The 20,263-nt window shown below is 50.7% G+C and overlaps 1 protein-coding gene across 1 annotated transcript in view; it reads left to right on the top strand.

Annotated features, from left to right (window-relative positions):
• IGSF5 (immunoglobulin superfamily member 5) overlaps positions 1-18,926 on the top strand; it is a 36,541-nt gene extending 17,615 nt beyond the window's left edge. The window contains exons 5-9 of the mRNA XM_079155192.1: positions 5,387-5,527; positions 7,600-7,624; positions 10,923-11,023; positions 12,510-12,583; positions 18,693-18,926. Of these exons, the coding sequence (XP_079011318.1) occupies positions 5,387-5,527; positions 7,600-7,624; positions 10,923-11,023; positions 12,510-12,583; positions 18,693-18,788 (437 nt within the window). The 3' untranslated portion in view covers positions 18,789-18,926. The remainder of the gene's footprint in view (positions 1-5,386; positions 5,528-7,599; positions 7,625-10,922; positions 11,024-12,509; positions 12,584-18,692) is intronic.
• The last annotated feature ends 1,337 nt before the right edge of the window (positions 18,927-20,263 follow it).

The following is a 20,263-nucleotide window of genomic DNA, read 5'->3' as shown; positions in this document are numbered from 1 at the left end:
TGGGTGGGTGGCGGTGAGTCTTATTTTATTGGACTCATTTGGAAAAGGGTCATTAGTTTCTAAATTATTCATCCCGATCTGGAGCAGCTGGTGCTGGTGGCATGTTGTGTGTTCCGTGCAAGTTTTATTAGTGAAAGTCTCCATCACAGCCTTGGCTGGCGGAGCTGGCCCAGGAACCCGGCCCGAGGCTGCGAGGGGCGGAGCCGGGTTCCCGGGCGCTGAGGCGTGGCCAGCTCTGCCTGACAGGCCTCTTTAGGACTCTGGTCAACCTTGGTCCTGCCACTGCTTCCCCAAAGCACAAGGAATCTGTTCTCATTTCTGGAATGATCCTTGTCAGCCATTGAGAGGACAGCGGCAGCCGAGGAGGCCAGAGCAGGTCGACCAAGTGGCATGAAGTTCTTACTGGTGTGCCGACCAAGAGCCTTCCTTGAGAAGAGCGTGCTGAAGGCCAATGTTCATCTTCAGAACTGCTTTGTAAAAGCCGATTTTCTTGCTTAAGGAAGTCACGGAAACCTAGGGTATCACAGACTCCCTGAAACGAGCCAGCGGGAGCTTCTCTCACCCCTGTCTCGAGACGCACGTGGGCCTGTATGCTGCCCTGGGTCGTTTTCTTAGTGTGCTTATTTGAGTACAGGTTGCGAAAGGATAGAGGTGACACATGATCCCCCTTATAGGACGTGGTGACTCCTGTCTGCGGTGCCTTTCCTTGGAAGTAGCGATTTGGGGGCAGAGAGGGCGGTAGGTGTGGCAGTCCTGAAAACTCTAGACCTAATGGTGTGATTCTGCACTCGGTTCTCTCTCTGGTAACAAGGGCCGGAGAAGAACAGTGGTTCTCTCTTCTGCTGTGTGTCGGTCACTTGAGGGGCCTGGATGCAGACGCCCAGGCTCAGGCCCAGGCCCCTCCCCAGAGGCTCTGATTTAATTGGGCTTCGTGGAGCCGGGGAATCATGATTCTAAAGTTCCCAAACTATCTGTTGGCATCTAGGATTTTGGGCTACTGGTCTTAAAAAATCCTCCAAGTCCCCACCTTCCATCCAGCCTTGTCCGGTGTTGTGACCCACACAGGCTTAATCACCAGACAGGGGTCTGCTCCCGGCCCGCCCATCAGATGAGTGACTTTGGGCAAGTTATTAGCCTCCCCAAGCCCTGTTTTGTCATCTGTAAAACTGATAAGAAGAGGTTCCTCGCGGGGCTGCTGTTGGTGGCAGAGGAACTAAGGTGAATAGCGCCCAGCACTGGGGTGGTCCGCCCAGGCAGGCAGGGTGGGAGGGCCAGTGGGGGCCCCTTACTGGTCCAGCGATCCCCTGAGCCCCTCTTGTTTGCACAGTGTGCTTTGTTCTGGGTGGCGGTGACATTCTGTGTGAATACAGTTGGCTTCAAGAAGTTCTGTGCAGCCTAATTTTAAAAAGGCACCTGAGAGCACCTGGGAAATACCACGTTCCTCATCTGGACTGACAGAAAAAGGGAAAGGACTCCCTGGAGGCTGAGTAAAGCGCACCTTAGGTCAGTCACGCAGCCTCGCACCAGGGTGTGGGGAGCGCGGGCAGGGAGGCGGTGCTGCCCGGGAGATGGCCTTCCTCCTCCCTGGCTGTGGGTCACCCGGTGATGGCATGCTCCCTGCCAGCGAACCTGCCACGCCTTGAGGCAGGCTCACCCGACTTCTCAAGATGTGTTTACTTCATGTCGGACCTGGGCGGGGACTTCCCAGAGGGGTTGGGGTGACACATGGTGGGGTGAGGGTGAGTTGGAGGACCTGGGCTCTCCTGTGCTGAGAGTCCTGGGCAGATCACTTGGGCTCTGGTTCCTGGATAAGACCACTCCAAGATTCTGCCTTTTCTGCACCCCTTTATAATTTTTTGGGGAATTCAGGTACCAAGCTACATCCCCAGCCCTATTTTGTATTTTATTTAGAGACAGGGTCTCACTGAGTTGCTTAGTGCCTCACTTTTGCTAAGGCTGGCCTTTGAACTCGCAATCCTCCTGCCTCAGCCTCCTGAGTTGCTGGGATTACAGGCGTGTACCAACTGTGCCCAGCGATTTTTTGATTTATCAATATGGGACTGTTATTTTTTATTTTTTCAATCTGCCATAATTGTACTCATTTTAAAAATTGACCTTATATGGCAAAAAAAAAAATCCATAGTGTGTATGTAATATATGTGTACGTATACAAATATGCACATATGAATACACATATATGTAATATACAAAAAATAAAATTATTATTAAAACCAAAGAGGCTAGTTAATCTGTGTAGCTCCAGAACTAACTCCCACCACCGCCTGGCTCATACAGGAGGCTTCGGGCTCCACTGAGTTAGGAGGAGCCTGGAGCTCAAGTGTCTCCGGGGTGTGGACTTCCGACAAACAGCCAGTGGTCACCACCAATACAGACAGGAGAACGAGTGATCTGGTTCCCGATGCCGGTTGCCATTTTGGTCAGAGTAGGGGGCTTTTTCTGGAGGGCGGGCATCGCTTTGCTGAACTTGTAGTTGAATTGAGGAACAAGGAAGTGTCAATGCCACAGTGTGGTCCACTCCCTTCCTCAACTCTGTCTCCAGTCTCAGCTAGGCTGCTTCCCCTCCTGCAAACAGGCGCTCCCAAGAGCACTCCCAAGGTCGTAGCGGGCAGTGGCTTCTAGGCCAGAGGAAAGGCTGTGAGGTCAAGACCGAGCTAGCAGGAGGCCACGGCAGGCGACATGTAAGTCCACAAGCACGGCGTCTTGTGCAAGTGAGGATTCCCGCCCGTCACTTACATCTCGAGCCAGACCTTACCTCGTCACCCGAGCCAGCTGCCTGACTGTGAAGCCTGTAATATTTGCAAACCGAGTTTTGTAAGAGCCCATCAGACTGGATGTAGGGTGACAGTGGCCATCTCGGATGTGTGCTTTGTCCCTTACAGCCTTCTCAGGACCTTCCCACACATCTTTTCAGTCTCTGGGCAAGAACTGGTACCGGTGCTGGAGGCCAAAGTAACAGCAGGTAAACAGTGGCTTGAGATTGACTGGCTTCCCCAAGTCAGGCCCCGGGAGAGGCCCGAAGCCCTCGTCAGTCCCCGCAGTGCTGATTTTCAACTCCAGATTGAGAATAGGCCAATGCAGTTCTCCACTTAGTCATCTCCTTATTGATTTGGGGACAGGGGAGCATGGGAGCACCCTGTGACAGGTGGAGTTGCTTGGGCAGTGTTTACGTTTGGTCACATGCCAGGGATGCTCAGAGTGTGGGTCCTTAGCCACCTGTATCCCAATCATTTCAGGTAGCATTCAGACCCCTCGATCCTGCACATCCAACAAACATTCCAGAAGCTTCTTGGGGTTCTGCTACCTCCGGAGCTAGGGGATAATAAACTTGCTCTCTGAAAGTGAGGGGCCTGTGTTAGCTCCAGTTCTGAGGCTGGGAGCGGTAGAGAAGGGCATGATTCTGTCCTCCCTGCTCACAATTTTTGGAGACCCTTTTCTTGTCTCTTTCTGTCCTATCTCATTTCAGAAAGATGACGAGTAAGGTGGAGATAGGTGACATTAGAGAAATAGTCGTACTTTTCCCACATCCCTGCCATTCTGTTCTGAGCATCTTAATAGGGACAGAAAGGTGAGTTCCAGGTGTGACTCAGCTGCAACCGTTGCCTGACTTCTTACGTAGAGACAGAGGGGAACTCGGCATCTTTGTAAGTCTCCTCATCCATCCATCCATCCATCCATCCATCCATCCATCTGCCCTAATATGTTCCAGGTGTTTGGAGTATAAGAAAAATAAGATAGTACTTGAACTTGAGGAAGCTAAATCCTGTTTGGGCATAGAAGATATGTAAGAAGAAATAGAAGCAACTGTTGATTTCCTTGACATTTGAGATGAAAACAACATGAGATGTTCAAAAGAGAAACTGTCAAAATTATTTAATATTTTTTAACTTCTTAGAAGGAAATTTTTAAAAAATCCTTTACAGACAAAGCAGAGAATCTTTGTGTGAAAGCAAAAGACACATATCTTTTTATATTATATAATTCTTCAATGTACAGAGTTCCCTGAATTTCAGTACTTGTTTTAGGACGAGCGTGTGAATTATTCTGCCGCTGGATCCTGACTTGCCCACGAGCCAGCATCCAGGTGGTTGGTGGTGGTGGACTCTAGGGCCTGAGTTAGTGATCATCTCTCGCAATGCTACACTCGCTAACTGAGCGGTTGCATAGACGTAGGGGCGGCAAACTACAATCGCAGGGTCACTTTTCAAGGCAAGCTCTAAAGAAGAATAACCAAGAGTGATTTTTCAACTGTAGCCTTTGGTTCCAAAGTGCGGGATGACCGCTGATCTCCATGCCAACTCCGGTTCCTTCAGAGGAAGCCCACTGTTTCCGCATTTCTAATGCAGGAATCTAAGAAAGCAGACTGCCTTTACATGGAGATGACACTCGGGTCGAGTGACATACTTCTGTGGGAGAGCAATTCGCGGTTGGACGTTGGTGGCTTGGCTTCCGTGTGGCTTGGCAGGGAGAAGTGGACTGCTGGATGGGGCCCTCTGGCCTACGTCAGCCTAGCTCCCCCCGGCAATGGCCAGGCCGTGCTGCCCAGGAGGCCTTTCTATCTTGAGGGAGGTGTTCTGTAGCTGTGGTAATCAGCACTCAAAATGGGGCCCTAACAGAGGCAGTGAATATTTAATGCCCACAATTTTAATTAATTAAAATTGGAATCTGAATAATCATGTAAAACCAGGATTGGAGAGCTCTAAGACCCAGCAGCAAAAAATCAAAATGACCTTTCCTCTCCCTTTCCTCCCTGCCCACTTCCTTTAGCTTCCTGTTTGTTCACCTCGACTTACCATTTTTTTCTTGCAACCCCATGACGGCCTGGTGCAGTAAGAGGACAAAGGTCCCTGAGGAGGGTGGCTCCTGAAGAGCCAAGGAAAAGCAACTTCGGCATGTGAAGTGAATTCTGCAGGGGGCTTGGGTGGGGCTGGCGCGAAAGCCCTGCCCTGAGTTCCTTAGTCATGAGCGTCCCTCTGTGCGTCCCTGTTCCCTTTGGTGCTGGAGTCCCCCAGTGGAGACACAGAGTGGGAACGCTTGCCATCCTCCAGTCTTGCCCAATGGCTTTGGGCTAATTCTTGACTAAACAGACAGGGTGCCATGTGAGGACAGTCCTCCGCCCGTTGGCTGGCTCTCTGCCTCTCAGGAGTCCGCGGCTGCCAACTCACTCTTGGGCCAACTCCCTAAGGGGTTCTTTATTGACAACCATAAATATGGCGGTGGGCGACGTTGACTAGTCACGTGTGACAACACACGGGAGGGGGCTCAGGCCTCCGACGTCACTGGAAGACACGGGGCGCCTAGTGTGGCAGAACCCACGCCCTAGACAGTGCAGCTGTCACTAGCTGTGTCCTCTCCTCTCAACCCGCAGACAATGCTGGCGAACCAGGCTCGTCATTGCCTACCTGGGCCATCGCGCTGCTGGCAGTGTTACTCACCTCGGTTTTTATCCTGATATTTGTTCTGATTATAATATTCTGTTGCTGTTGTCCCTCTTGGAGGAAGAAAAAAGGTAATTTTTTTCCCCACATCAGTTTTTGTGTAGTTTTGAACTTGGGTATAAACAGGTGAAGCTAATGAGCTCATGAGCTTTTTCAAAAGACACACTGACCCTGAGGAGACGCTGCCACGTCACACCTGTAAGAATGGCTATTGTCAAAAAGACAAACGGTAAGTGTTGGAGAAAATGTGGAGAGAAGCCAGCCCTTGCACCCCGGTTGGGAATGCAAGAATGCAAATAGGGACCGCCATTATGGAAGCAGGGGGGAGGCTGGCGGAAGTTAAACCCGGGGCCGACAAGATCCAGCAACCCCACTACCTGGTGTGTATCCAAAGGAAATGAAGCCAGCACGTCAAAGACACGCCTGCCCTCTGTGTTCACGGCAGGGTCACTGAGAGCCAAGCAGTTCAAGGAACTGCTCAAACGTCCATCAGTTGAGGAATGGACAAAGGAGATGTGAGCTGCCACACAAGCTGAACGTGCAGAGTCAAAGGGTGGTTTCCAGGTTGGGATGAGGGGTTGGGGACGTGTTGGCCAAAGCCAACACAAGGTTTCAGTTAGACAGGACAAATAAGTTATGGAGATCTGTTGCAAAGAAGGGCGCCTATAGTCAATCAGAATGCATTGTGTGCTTGAAAACTGCTAAGAGAAGAGATTCTGAATGTTCTCACCATAAAAATGTAATTAAACCGAGAGGCGATGGATGTGGTGAATAGCTTGACTGTCATCTCACGATGCGTACATATCAAAACAGCACATCACACACTGGAAGTACATGCAATTTTTATTATATATAAAACTGATATATATTTATATAGATCAACATCAGTTATACTTAATAAAATTGGGAAAACAGTAACAACAAATGAAACAAACCCAAAACAGAAGAGACCTTGACCTTCAGAGGCTTCGAAGGAGCTGGAGAAATCCGTGGGGAAGCTCAGGGTCATCCTGGGGAGGGTGCTGATCCTGTAGGAGGCGTGGGACACCCAGATCTTCCCACTGTCGAGAGGCCAGGGAGAGGCTTTCTCCCCAAAGACACTGGTTAATTGAATTTTGTGCCTATTTTTAAGGACACATGGCTATTGTGATGTGCCATTTAATGCAGTGGTTTTTCTAGGATAAAACCTACCTGTCTGAGCATGTCAGAAAGTTGTTTCCTGTTGTGTGGCGCTAAATCTCCCATCGTAGGAGAATGTTGATGTACTGGTAGAAAGAAAAATAAGGTCTTCTGTTAGAGTCCGGATTTCCCCAAGATGATAATTTCAATACTTCAAATATACTAAACACCTTTTAAAAAACATATTTTCTGGTACTCTGCTGGTCCCTGCAGTATGCTCCCTGTGCCAAGCGGTTGATAGTGGAGTGACTGAGAATGAACGAGTGGTGTTCTAAAGAACACCCACTCGAGAGATGCCGGGGACTTGGTCTGTGGCTTGTTACTCCCCGTCTTCAAATCCTAGATTCCTTGTAGTCCAAGAATGCATTGATTGGAAACATTAGCAATTTCATGACAGCTTTTTGGGGTATGTGTGTATACCAACCATATCTGCCATTGACGCAAATGAACCTGATTGAAAATGTATCTTAGAATTAATGAGAGAGGGTAATACTACTATGGTAATATCTAGTCTGTTAAATTTGGTGACACGAATAACTACTCTTGGGTTGTTGCGACAATGAAATGAGGTGATGCTTTGCATAGTTCTGCCCTGGGGCTGGCACACTGTGAGTGCTAATGAATGACAGTGGCGTTTGGTGGTTGTGCCAGCACTTCTTGGTGAAGGAGCCTTTGTGATACTGATAATCAAATTCAAAATCACCAAGTCCTAACTGGGTACCTACTGTCTTTCAGGTTCCTCAGAGTTGTTTACTTTTCCGATGGTTAATAGTAAATTCTACTTTCCTTATACTTGGAAGCCATTTGATGATTTGGTGTGGGGTCACTTCATAATACCTGCTGGGTCAACAATACTAACGTGAGGACTAGTAGAATATGGGCGTCTGTAACAATCAATGAGATTTTATTTTTAAAATGAGTATCCTGATTTTTCTAATGAGATTCTGTTCTTTTTTTTTTGTAGAGTCTACTTATCAAATTAAAATAAGGTAAGTTTGAAATCATGTCAGTTTTTTGAAAACCAAGTGAACCACCACCACCACCACCACTAACACCACCACCACCAACAACACACATAACTGAGGGATTTTAGGGCTTGTGTTGCTCAAAATTAAATGCTGAAAATAGAAAATGCTGTAAAATACATATGCCCATCACAAACTCATAAAGCAACACTGGTGGAACGATACAGGGGGAACTGCAGCTGGACGTGCTCTGGCATCTCAGGGAGTGGAGCAGACTGTTGGTGCCTGGCATTTGCAGCTCCTTCCACAAGAGGACACTGTGCCCCAGGACTGCCTCTCCTGTTCTCAGTCCAGGGTGGGGACACCAGGAGAGGGTATGCTGGGATTTCAGGGGCAGTGGAGAGCCAAGCCCAGAAGGCTGCAGCAAGGCACATGGCCCTGCTTAGGGGCAGGAATTAGGCCACGCTCACAGCTCCTCCCAGCGGCGGGAGGCAGGACAGATCCCCCTTCCCACACTGTCCAGTGGTGGCTGCCGGCACTTTTAAGGTAACCACGTCAAGGACCTGCCACAGCATGCCGGGCAGCGTGGATGCAGTCCTTCCTCGGGCACCTGTGCGCGGAGGGGAGGGCTGCAGACATGTGGCTTCGCTGCGGGGCCCTGACAGTCAGGCTAGCTCTCGGTATTGATTGTTAATTTAAATATCTTAAACACTGAGATTTTAAACCGTCCTTTGGCGATGCTCTGTACAGTGGATAAACGTGTCATCAGCAAGGGACGGGTGCTATCCATCCCCCTCCGGCGCTGGTGACAATGCGGTTCTGAGAGAGGTGCTATGTTCTGAGGACGCCACCACCCAGCAATCTGAAGACATGTCCCCTTGGGGCCGAACTTAGGGTCCAGGAGGAGGAGGGGAAACCCACCCAGTAAGTGTTCTGGCCTTGCTCTCGATTGCACCAGGATCAGCCGGCAGGCTGGCTGCACCCGTGTTGACCGTGCCCACGCCCTTGGTGTCTGTTCTGGGGTCTTAGGTGACCTCAGAGCATAGTTAGGCCGTCAAGAGCTGTTGAGTGTCCTGGGCAGAGAGCGGCAACGGCCACAGAGCAGTGACCCCGAAGCCACGGGTCAGCTGGCAGACGCTGAGGCGTCCCACACACGTCGGGCTCTGGCCCGAGCTCCGTGGAGCTTTCTGGCCTGTCTGAATTCTCGCAGTGACTTCGTGAGGCCACTTTTTCCATTTCATAAATGAGGACCTGAGACGGAGAGGTTAAGTAAGATTCCTGGCATGTCCCCTGCAGGCAGTGGGAGGGCGGGAATGTGACCGGGCAGCCAGTCCCAGGGCCCGGGTCCTTCCTCTGTGTGCTGCTCCGGTGCTGGGCCAGGCTCCCCGTCCGCTGGGTAGGCTCGCTTGCTGACCCGACCTTCTTTCCAAGTGTCCGCCATGCGACGTCCGGCCACTCAGGCATCTTCTGAGTCAAAACAACAGGCACATTTTCCTTACAGAATCAGTGCGTGTTTCTTGTAGACAAAAATTAACAAAGATAGGTGTAAGAATCGGTGCTCAAATCCCTACAGTTCTGTTCCCAGGATGGTTACTGTTCCCTATGTGTGTGCACTTATAGGCACGTGTGTTCACACAGACACACACACGTGCACACGCAGGCACTTTTTAACACTTGAACCATATAACCATTACTGTATAACTGACTCTTTTCTCTTGACTCCATCCTGAAGATTTTTTCTGTCAACAAATACTTGCCTACAACATTTTTTTTTTGTACCAGGGATTGAACCAGGGGCACTTAACCACTGAGCCACATCCGCAGCCCTTTTTACATTTTATTTTGAGGTAGGGTCTTGCTAAGTTGCTTAGGGCCTCTCTTCGTTGCTGAGGCTGACTTTGAATCCTCCTGCCTCAGCCTCTTGAGCGAGGGATTCCAGGCCTGCTCCGCCGCACCCGGCTGGCCCACAGCGTGCTTGCTCTTGGTTTGATGAAGTCCTAAAGAGAAGTGTGATAACAGAAAAGGGCACAGACCATGCTTGTGTGGCGTGGCTGGTGTTCACAGGGCACTTGTGCCGGGACTCAGCTGCTGAAATTCTGAGCTGGAATATCTGCAGTGTCCCGAAAGTGCTGCCCGGATCCTGTCAAATACCTGTCTGCCCCATTGCCACCCAAGGTGACATTCTTCTGACACCTCTCCCCACATCCCCAGGCCTAGATTCCTGTAAACTTGACAGAGATGGACTCACATCACGCATCCTCATGCATGTCTTCCCTCTCCAGCACCTCGCTCCGGGGCCAAGCCACACAGGCACATGTCGATGACTTGGTGGTTGTGCAATGTCACTGGGGTGCGATCTATTTTTCCCTTTTGCTTTAAATGGGCGTTTGGGTAGTTTTCACGTTGGGGCTGTTCTGAACGGAATGCCCCTCTCTGACCGTGCTCAGACGTCCTTTGTGAACCTAGGTGCCCACTCCTGTTGCGGCAGGTGCACCTCTAGTGGAGAGCACTGGGCACAGGGTAGGCCTGAGGTCAGCTTGCCTGATGCTGCCACAGTTTCCAAAGGCGCTGTCCCAGGCCCGCTGCCCAGCAGCGCGTGAGGGTTCTCATGTGGTGATTTGCAGCAGCGTGGAGATCCGTCCTAGAGACCATCATCATTCATTTTACCAAGCCCCTGTTGTTGGCCACCTGGGCTGTTTGCGGGTTGTGCTATTACACAGAGCCCATGACAAATATTCTTTCTAGAATAGATTCTTAGACATCAAGTAACCTCTTCCAAACTTCTGAAGCTCGATATTTTTAATTCTCTAGGCATTGCCAGGCTTCCCGCCCCAGCACCGGGCACCCCTCTTGTGTTACTTCAGAGGCTGGTGCAGGTTTTCCATTAAGGGCTGCATTTTGGTTTTGCCAGCCGCCTAGACTTTGTGGCAACAGTCACCTCTGCTGTTGTAACGTGAGAGCAGCCCCAGACCATATGATGGTCCATGGATGGGTGGCCATGTTCCAATAAAACTTTATTTATAAAAGCTGGTGCTGGGCTGGATTTGGCGGTGGGCGAGTTCAGCGACTCCTGCTGGGTTGTCAGCGGTTTCTGAGAGTGGAGCACCAGGTGGGGAATGGGGTCTGTGGAGCTCTCAAGATCAAGCTCCATCTTTCCCACCCAGGACATGAACATGCAGGCCACACACACCTGCCCACAGAGCCAGCCACCTGGCCGACGCCTTCCTGTGGTGGGCTCACTGCATCAGAGGCCGAGGGTCACCAGGCAAGCAGGGTCTCTGTGGCCAACTAACATTGACTTTGTAAAACGTTCCAATTCTAGGAATTCTGAAAAGGAGAACACGAAGAAAGAAAGTCCTGAGACAAAGTCAAAAAACGAAGGTGAAAATTACGGATTCAGCTCAGATGAACCAAAGACCACACGTGAGTAGCCGGTGGGATGGTAGGAAGAGAATGTGCTGGAAGGGCTGGCTAGACTCCTCTCCTTGGGGAGGATAACTGCCATGGGGGTAGTTTTTGTAAAATTTTTAGAAGGAGAAATTCTAGAATTAGGAATATTCTAGGAATAAGTTATTAGTAGAAAATCCACCTGTTTGTCTAAAACTCAAAGTGAGGTGAAAATGTGAGAGTTAAAAAAATAATCTTTGGGATTTTTTCCCCCCTGGGCTTTTTCTATAAAGGCTTTGCTTTAAAATGTGTGGGGAGGCATTTTAATCCTTTGCAGGTGACTTCCTCCAAACCTCTGCCAGATTCCAGCCACGCCAACCTGGCAAGTGATGTGTCCCCTTTAGCCTGCAGGACAGCGGGAGGCCGCCCCACTCTGGAAAAGTCTTTCTGTATTATCTCATGTCCACAGAGCCTGCTGGGGCAGCAGAATCTTCGAAGGCCGCCTCAGGACAGTGGGGTTTGAATGGCCGATGATGAGGGGAGGCAGAACACACCCCTCCTCGCAGTCTGCAGGACAAATCCCACCTGCTTTGCAGCCAATCAACCCTTGATGAGGGTTTTCTTTTTTTTCCCCTGTGATTGGGACTCTATCTTCCATTCCAAATAGTAGGCTTCAGATTTTAAAAAATTCCTCAAAGCACGAATGACTTCCATTTATAAAGTGACCACAACTTCCTGCAGAGTTTTTTGTGAATGTTTATTCGTTAGTACTTGAAGCAATTAATCAAGTATTTTGACTAAAATCAAACCTCCATTTCTTTCCCTTCATCTGCCCTGTGTTTATTTTTCTTGGGCAGCTATTGAAACCATTGATTCATCTCATCTCTGGATGAGGCTAATATGTCAAGAAAGCAATTGATTTTAAGTCAGTTTTTTAATATTTTTATTTTACTAAAAGAATTCAGTTCTAAAATTATGTAATCTCAAGGGATTTTTTTTTAAAAGTATTTATGGTTGTATTAGCTTTCCATTACTGTGACAAAATGCCTGAGACAAAAAGCTCCTAAAGAGGAAAGGTTTAATTTGGTCCATGGTTTCAGAGGCTTCTGTCTACAGCAGATAGGCCCTGTCGTTTTGGGCCTGTGGTGAGGCAGTACCTCTTGGAGGGAGCACATGACAGAGCAGAGCTGTTCACCTCATGGTACCCTTCAGGAAGCAAGAGAGACAGAAAGGAGCCAGGGTCCCAATATCCCCTTCAAGGTCGTATCTCTAGTGATGTAACTTTCTCCCCAGAGCCCCCTCTTAATGGTTCTCCCACCTCCCCATAGTGCCAAGCCGAGCACCAGGTCTTTAACACATGAGTCTTCAGGGGATACTCTAGATCCAAACTGCAGCAATGGTCAAGCACTATTTTATTCCAGGGTCCACATAACAGCAGACGCATTTCCTTATAAGTCGCAAGGACACATAGCTTGGTTTATTTTTAACCACCAAACACACTGCAGTCATTCTTCTGTTATAGAGATGGCTCCTCTCCCTCCTAAGTCCAGAGAAGTCAGCGCCCGACGACAGCCTGCCAGCAGCCCTCCTCCTCAGGTAACCCGGACGTTTCTCCTCCATTTCGAAGTGCTTACCTGTGGTGTGTGGTGGTGAGGAGCCCGTGGAATATTCACGCTGCGAGATCTCCTTTCTGCCTGGAGGGAATGGGTGAGACCTGAGTGTCTCCTGGCCCTGCAGCGGTGACTCAGCACCACAGCTGACCCGTGTCGTGTCTGTTGCCTGTTCTGAGAGGACGTGGCTTGACCGGGGGCATACCCAGCAGAGTCGGCAGAGCCACGGGGACGTACACAGCTTGCCGTTGTTCCCTAGGACTCAAGTCAGCTGCGCTCTCCTGCTTACCGGCACCCACAGGATCTACTCTGAACCCGACCCCAGGGCACTTTGGCTCATGGAAGGATGCTGGCTGCTGGTTTTGAGGAGCCAGACGTGGAAACAGTGGTTTTCTGTGCATGAGAGATCTGTGTCAGGGAGCTTGGGAGCTGGGGGTGCTGGTGGGATTAGGGTTGAGGGGAGTGGAGGGGTTGAGAACAATTCAGACAGAACCACTGGGATCTGCGCCACTCTTACTGAGACGGAGGTTGCTGGCAGTGTGATTTTTGGGGAAAGAGCAGACATTTAATTTGGCACTTGTAGATTCTGAGGTTTCACCTGGAGGTCCACGTGAATACGATGGGTGTGCAGTTGAATTCACAAGTGTAGATTCCAAGGCGAGTCATGTGCTGCGGACACCGTTGGTTTGTTCTGCACAGGAGTGATCATGAGCCTGTGGGAATAGCATCCTGGCATAGCTATTTACTGGAATTTCCAGGCAGCCCCGGGTAGTAATTTTCCTCCCTGCAATCAGGATCCAGCTCACCACATCCATCCCGGCCCTCGGGGAGGAGGGGAGTGCTGATGGATGCTCCTGTGTATCAGGAGGACTTAAGCCACGTCACTAGTGGTGACACAGGTAGCAAGCAGGAAGCATGCCAGGGGACCGTGGCACCAGAGGAGCTGGGCCTGCGTGACAGACCGCTAGCTCTTGGTACCAGTTTTAGCTCTGTCCTCAGGCTGGGCATCAAGGAGAATGGAGAGGTCGATTCTTTCCATCAGGGTCCAGCTCCTTGGTGCACATATCTGCTGCTGCACCTGATCTGGGAGAGGTGACTCTAGAAATGCTTCAGGCTGCCTTTAAGAAGCCCCATTCTGCTGATTAAGAGGTGGCAGTAAGGGGTAATTGTCACGCCTGAGGGATGCTACGTGTCCAGTCCCCATGGCTGGGTGGAGTGGCAGGTGAAGGGTGTGGCTGGCGAGGGGCTCTACCCGCCCAGCGCCGAGCACAGACGTCCCAAGGGCACCTTTCAGCAGCCATTATTTCCACGCTGCCTGTGACTACCTTCTGGCGAGCCTGCTTCCACTGCCGAGCCCAGGGCTTGGGAAGAGAGGCAGAACTGGGTTGCGTCAGGCAATCCTCTCTGAAATGCATGTGGCGTAAATAGGGAGAAGGGGAACTCGGGGTGAGTGTGGATCCAGAAATGGAGAGCGACGTTCAGAGGCGAGTAGGCGTCTCTGAAAGCCTGAGGGCTGCTTCGAGAACACGCAGGGAGAGGCCCCTGAGAGACGCCTGCTCCTGGAACAGGCAGCCAGGACATAACCCATGGGGGAGAAGGAACGGCCGTCGGCGGGTGCCGCGCCCCAGGGATGGGAACATGCACGTGTTTCCCGGGCGTGCGCCAGGCTTCGGGGAGGCAGGCACCTTGCGGAGAGCATCGTGGTCCTTAAGAAACAAGTCGGGACCCCGGAGACACGGACTGTCTTCTCTGGGTTAGAAACTGGGAAGGGGCTTTTAAAGAGCTAAGTCCCGCTTACAGCGGGGGACTTGGAGGGGAGAATGTACCCCTGGGCACTGGAAGGAAGGACTAGAGGTGGAAGCACAGTGTTCCCTTCTTGGTCAAAAGAAGACACAGTCCTTCGTGTGGTCCACTGGTCCCTGGGGAGCTGCCAGCTTGACCAAGCTGCACTGTACAGCAGCGGGTCAAGGTGGCCCTGAGCACAGAGGCCCTGGAGGAGCCTGCGGGTTGTGGGCCTGGCCTGTGTTGTGAGGTCTTGTGGTGCAGGTGTCCCCAGAGCTCTCTCCTCTGCTCTGGGGACAGACAGTACAGTCCTGCCTCTTCCCTGAGCCTTCCCGGTTTGGCAGCTAGCCGTCTTTCTGAGCCGTCCAGAGCCCTGCTCGTGTGTCCTTTCGGCCTCCTCTCTGCACACCTCAGTGTGACTCCACCTTGTCCCAGAGCTCCTGTGCTGCTGGGTGTTTCTGTGTGGCCTCTTGGGCCCCTGCTGCAGGACTCCTGCCCGAGGGACTGGCACGTTGGAGTTCAGGGTCATTGTCTGCAGATCCCGGGACTTTGCAGAAAGCCCTCCCTCGGCCTGGGGCCTGAGCAGCCTGGACTGAGACCCCCAGCTGTGACCTCTGCTGCAAGAGAGCCTGCCGCCACGGTTCTTCCTGCTGGCTGCTCCTTGGGCTAGATAAATGCTCATCCACGGAGAGGTAGTGCTGTGTCCTGCAGCTCCGGACCGAGGCCCCCGAGCAGGACAAGTCTGTCCGTGGACAGCACAGCAGCCGTCCAGCCCGGCGCTCCCTCTCTGTTCATGCCGGCGCTCTCCTGCACACCCGGGTGATCCATGGACCCCGGTGTGTTCAGGTGTTAACTAAGGGACGGTTGTGTCCTACACGCGGCCGGGATGGTTTTCCCAGGAGCTCAGGAAACAGCCATTCCCTGAAGGGCAGAGGTCTCCAGGGGCCAGCACTGTGCTCTTATGGCCGGGCACTCTGAAGAGTGTGTGCGTGCAGATGCTTCCTCCACCGTGAATCGCAGACGGTTAGGACAAGCAGCATCGTTAGGACCCAGCCTAAAAGTGGCATCATGGCTGGGGTCACTGACCGTGTTCAGTAGCTCCATGTCAGAGCCGCTTCACTCAGTGGCCTGGGGCGCTCTGGCTTTCTCCAGAGACTCCGTGTTTAATAGGGAGGAACCACTGTGCCCAGGTAGCCACAGGAGTCATCAATGAGGCCTTGGCGTCCTTCAGACTCTTGGTGCCCGCCTCTGGACCTCCTGGCTCAGAAGGCTGGGAGGCATCCGGGCACCTCAGCTGTCTAGAACAGCCTGGCGTGGCCTGACTGGCTGAGGGAGGCACTACCCGGTCACCTTACAGCAGTGTGGCAAGGGGGCTGGCTGGAAGGGAGAGTGGCTGGTCACCAAACACCAGCTCACCTCCTCCTTGCTCATATTCACCGTGCCCTGTGCTGCCTACTCAGGGGAGGGTCTATTCTGGACCCTCCCTGGGGTCCATGGTGCCTGTACTCTTGTCCCTCTGCCAGAATCACGTGGACGTCCCTGCAAGTGGAAGAGGGTCCGGACACTGGGCCCGTGAGCCTGGAGCCCCCAGCTCCGGGCTGCGCCCGGCGGGACGAGAAGCAGGAGGTGCTGCTGGGGTGCCCGCAACCCCTCGCCATGGACCACAGGCGATTTCAGTTTCAGCCTGTACTCAGCAGTTACCCAGATGGGAAGCGGGTGTGCCCACGTCTGAGGAAGGGGCAGGCCCCGGCATCCCGTGACTCCTGCTGATTCCTTCTGGTGGAGGCCGCAGCACCAGGAGCTCAAGCCGCCACGGAAAAGAGCAGGACCAGGCATATCAGGGTCACTCTCTGGTCACACCCGTGGCAGCTCCCAATGGGCCAACGTGACAGTCCCTGGGAACCACAGAAGGGCAAGGGCTCGTCTCAGGGACAGTGTCCTGAGGGACAGGCTGAGGCTGGAGGTCTGCCCCACAGAAGACACAGGGGCAAGGTGGCTGGTCCACGGATGACGCTGGGTGTGGACAATGGGACAAGGCACAGGTTCCCAGGGCCCTGGCCCCAGGCTGCCTGAGCTCCCTTCCTGCCCATTCCTGCTCCCCTCCCCAGACCCTGCCCTGATGTGGGGGATTTTATCTGAGGGGTGGGACAACTGATTCCTGCCACGTCAGGTGGGAATCAGAGATGTGTTTTCCTGGCTGTTGGATGCCTGTCCTCCCAAGGATTGCTTGGTGCACGTGGGGGTGCCCCTGGCACCTCTCCATCCCTGCAGCATGGCGCCCTGCTGGCTTGGCAGCCATCTCAATACAACACAGGCACTTGGGACATTTGTTAAGTTGCAAATTTTGGGGGCTCTCCCAGACTTTCTGGACCACTTTCTCCGGAGGACAGAGCCAATTAACTGGCATTTTTAATCATGTTCCCCAGGGAATCTACTTTGAGGAAAATATTTTCATAGACATGGGCGGCATCGTTTCTAAGGGAGAGGACTCTGAGTTCTTGGGGATTTTCTCAGAACTGTGCATTTGGGGGACTGGGGTTGTGGCTCAGTGGTAGAGCTCTTGCCTGGCACATGTGTGAGGCACTGGGTTTGATTCTCAGCACTGTGCATAAATAAATAAATAAGTAAGTAAATAAATAAATAAATAAAAATAAAGGGCCACTTACAATTAAAATAAAAGAACTGTGTATTTGGAATCACTGGGCCTCATGTGCCTATAGCACTGAGTTTGCTCCAAAGCACAAAGAAGTTCAAGATGCTTTCAGAGGTGCAGAGAACAAGGCCAAGTGCAAGGTCATGACACTGAAGGCTATGCTCTTGTTAGATCTCCTGTGGATCTTGAGGCTCACTGCACCCAATATGGGTGACAGAAATGGGGTTCTAGGCTGTAGAGACCCCAGGCCACACATTAGATTCTAGGAAGAGTCAGAAGGAGAAAAGAGACTGATTTCAAAACAGATAGCTACCAAACCATGACTTGGCTTCATGATCGCTTCTGTTCTGGTGGAATCCACTGTTGGGATGCGCAGACCCGATGTTCTTCTCTAGACAGGCGTGTCTGCAGGTGAAGTGGAGTTGCCCACATCACAGTGGCTGAAATGTGTTAGGACGAAGTTTTTGAATAAAATTTGGAATTTTTACTAAAACTTGCTGTTGGTTAATGGGAAAGGCAAGTTCTCTTCAGTTTGACACGAGACCCTGGGGTTTGCAAGTGCTCTGCATCTTGACGAGGTTTTGAAGCAAGTACCCATTCTTTTCCTCTCCCCTTTCCCTGTCTCAACTCCTGATTTGTTAATTTTCCTGGTTGTTTTAGATGTTATGTCCCTTTCTCTGTCACTTTTAGAGGGTAACGCGTGACTGTCTTAAAACCTGGATCAAGCCTTCCCTCCCGATCCTCCTCCTGTTGAGATAAACAAACTGGTGATATATTTTAAAAAATAGCAGCACATCTGTGCAACCCAGCAGTGGAGACAAAAGCCAATGACTGCAAACATCTCCAGCACACTCCTAGCCAAAGTAACCGTCCCGAGAACATTGCTGAAATAGTCCTGTTTGCGCCCAGTTCCCTCCTGCTGTTGGGGTCGCTCCATTAAAGCCAGGAGCCAGAGTGGCTGCTTGCTCAAGACTCACTAACATCCCAGTGCAGCCTGAATTATTTATCCTGCCCCATTACATTATTTAAGATGTTAAATGCAGCTACAGAGCCTTGGAACCCGAGCCGGCATCTCGGGGCTGGCAGGAGAGGCATGACGATGCGTTTTTTACAGGGCGATCCTGTCCAGCACAGGCCCCAGTCGGCAGGAGTCCATGATTTGTGTGTGTCTGTCTGGATATGAATGGCCAAGATGGGGCTCCTTCCTGACAGGAGCCCGTGGCACCCACTGCCAAGGGAGACAGATGGGGAACCTATTTAGAGTCGATCCAATCTTGTCCCCTCTCTTTTAGAAGGAATGTGTGTTATTTGAAGAAGTTTAGAAATATTTTATGTGTTCACAAAAAAGCCATCTGGTAAGCAGGAACTTCCGTAGGAAAACTGAAAAATAAAACAAACCAGGGAACCTTTCCATTTGTAATTTACCTTCATCTGAACGAATCTTGGGTTTTAGGGACTGGATTGTTCTCTGGACCCTGAACTCGGAACCCCAGCTAGGGCGTGGGTGGTAGAGAATAACGGGTGAAGGGGGAACATGTTTTCATACTCATGTCCTCCTGCACCCTAGGGTGATCTCATCTGGCCAGTGGCTTCTCCTTCTCAAGTTTGCATTTATGGTGAACTCAATTGATTAAATTGATTCTTTTTCCTTTGTTGCCAGGAAACCAAAAAGCATCAGCCAGGCCCAGCAAGCCGTCCACAGGTCTCTTTCAACATTGCCAGTCCTCAGAAAGTCAGGAACGCGACTTTGGTATAGTGAAGGCTTCTCTCGGGCTCCGTTTTGTGCCTGCCGAGACCGACATCGCCAGGTCTCCAACTGTCTCCATACCAGGACTGGGCACAGCTTTGCCAGTATCTCCTGGCCCCGCTGGACAGCTGGAGCTGATGTCTTATGGTGGCATGAACAGTCCGTTTTCTCAGATGCCACAGAGAATCTGATTTCTGAAACATTTCATGGTTTTAGCGAATGCCTTGAAGTTTCCAAGTAAAACCTGCAAATATATCATGTTGATATTTAATCATCGTTCTGCACTCTCTCTTGGCTGATCCAATAAATGGCACTTGACTATATTCTACCACAACTTTTTTTTTTTTGTTTATAATAGGGCTTTTAATAAGATCTAGAAATTATGATACATTATTTATAATTTAGATCATACCATGACTTTTAAAATATTTTTATTGCACATAAGATGGTATTTATGTTTGTTTAATAGGGCATTATTTCAAATGATCAGAGAAGTAGGAAGAGAAAGATTAGGATCATTTGGGACGCTGAATCGACGGTCAAGTCAAAGCCCAGCAGGTTTTAAAGTGTCCAGGGCTGAATGTTTACAAGAAGATAGTCCTTTCCGCCGGCTCCCATGGGACTCATACTCGACTCCTCAGGAGAATCACGTGTGGTTCCTCTGTGCTGGGGACGAAGCCACACATGCAAGGATTGTGGAGGAACTGAAGTGGACCACGTGCTTTTCAATAAACAGAAAACACCAAAATCTCGTATTGTGTTTCTTGATGCTTTATTATTTAGGTGTTGTTTTAGAGAATCATATGTTTAGAAATTAAGCTTTTTCAAGAAGGCAAGCAGGGACATTTTATTATTTTAAATTTTCATTTAAATTTTATTTTGCATCCATGCATATAGGAAAATAACATCTGTCTCATTCTACTGTCCTTCCATCCTCACGTGCCCATCTGCCTCACACCCCTCTGTACAATCCAAAGTTCCTTCATTCTTCCTGACCCCTCCCCCACTAAGCATCGGCATCTGCTTCATCTGGTGAAGGGCATCTAGGCTGGTTCCACAGCTTAGCTATTGTGAACTGGGCTGGAAAGCAGGGACTTCTGACAGAGCGTCTCATCTTTGTGTTTGCCTTTTGCTTCTGTGTCATTGCCCCAGGTCAACGTGAATGTCGCAACTAGGAATGAAGTGTCTGCCTTCCCCGAAAGTCCCTTTCCCTCTGGGTGTATTCAGGGAATATCACCACCCACCTGGCCTCTTCAGATGTAACCTAGAGGCAGGACTACTATTTTCCTGAGCTCTGAACTAGCTAGTACTGATTTCTATGCTGGTTGGCAATTAGCTACTATTCTGTGGCTCCCATACCCCAACATGTTAGTGCTAAAGTGGGATTTATTCCTTAAATATGTGACGATTTTAGTGAATTCCTCAAAGGTACTAAAAGATGTACATTCATCATGATGATATTTCTCATCACTCAATATTCCTGC

This window comes from Sciurus vulgaris (genome assembly GCF_902686455.1).
Source record: "Sciurus vulgaris genome assembly, chromosome: 10".
In the NCBI taxonomy this organism is placed as follows: domain Eukaryota; kingdom Metazoa; phylum Chordata; class Mammalia; order Rodentia; family Sciuridae; genus Sciurus; species Sciurus vulgaris.
Note: the sequence above shows the minus strand (reverse complement) of the source record. Positions and strands in the feature narration are given on the sequence as shown.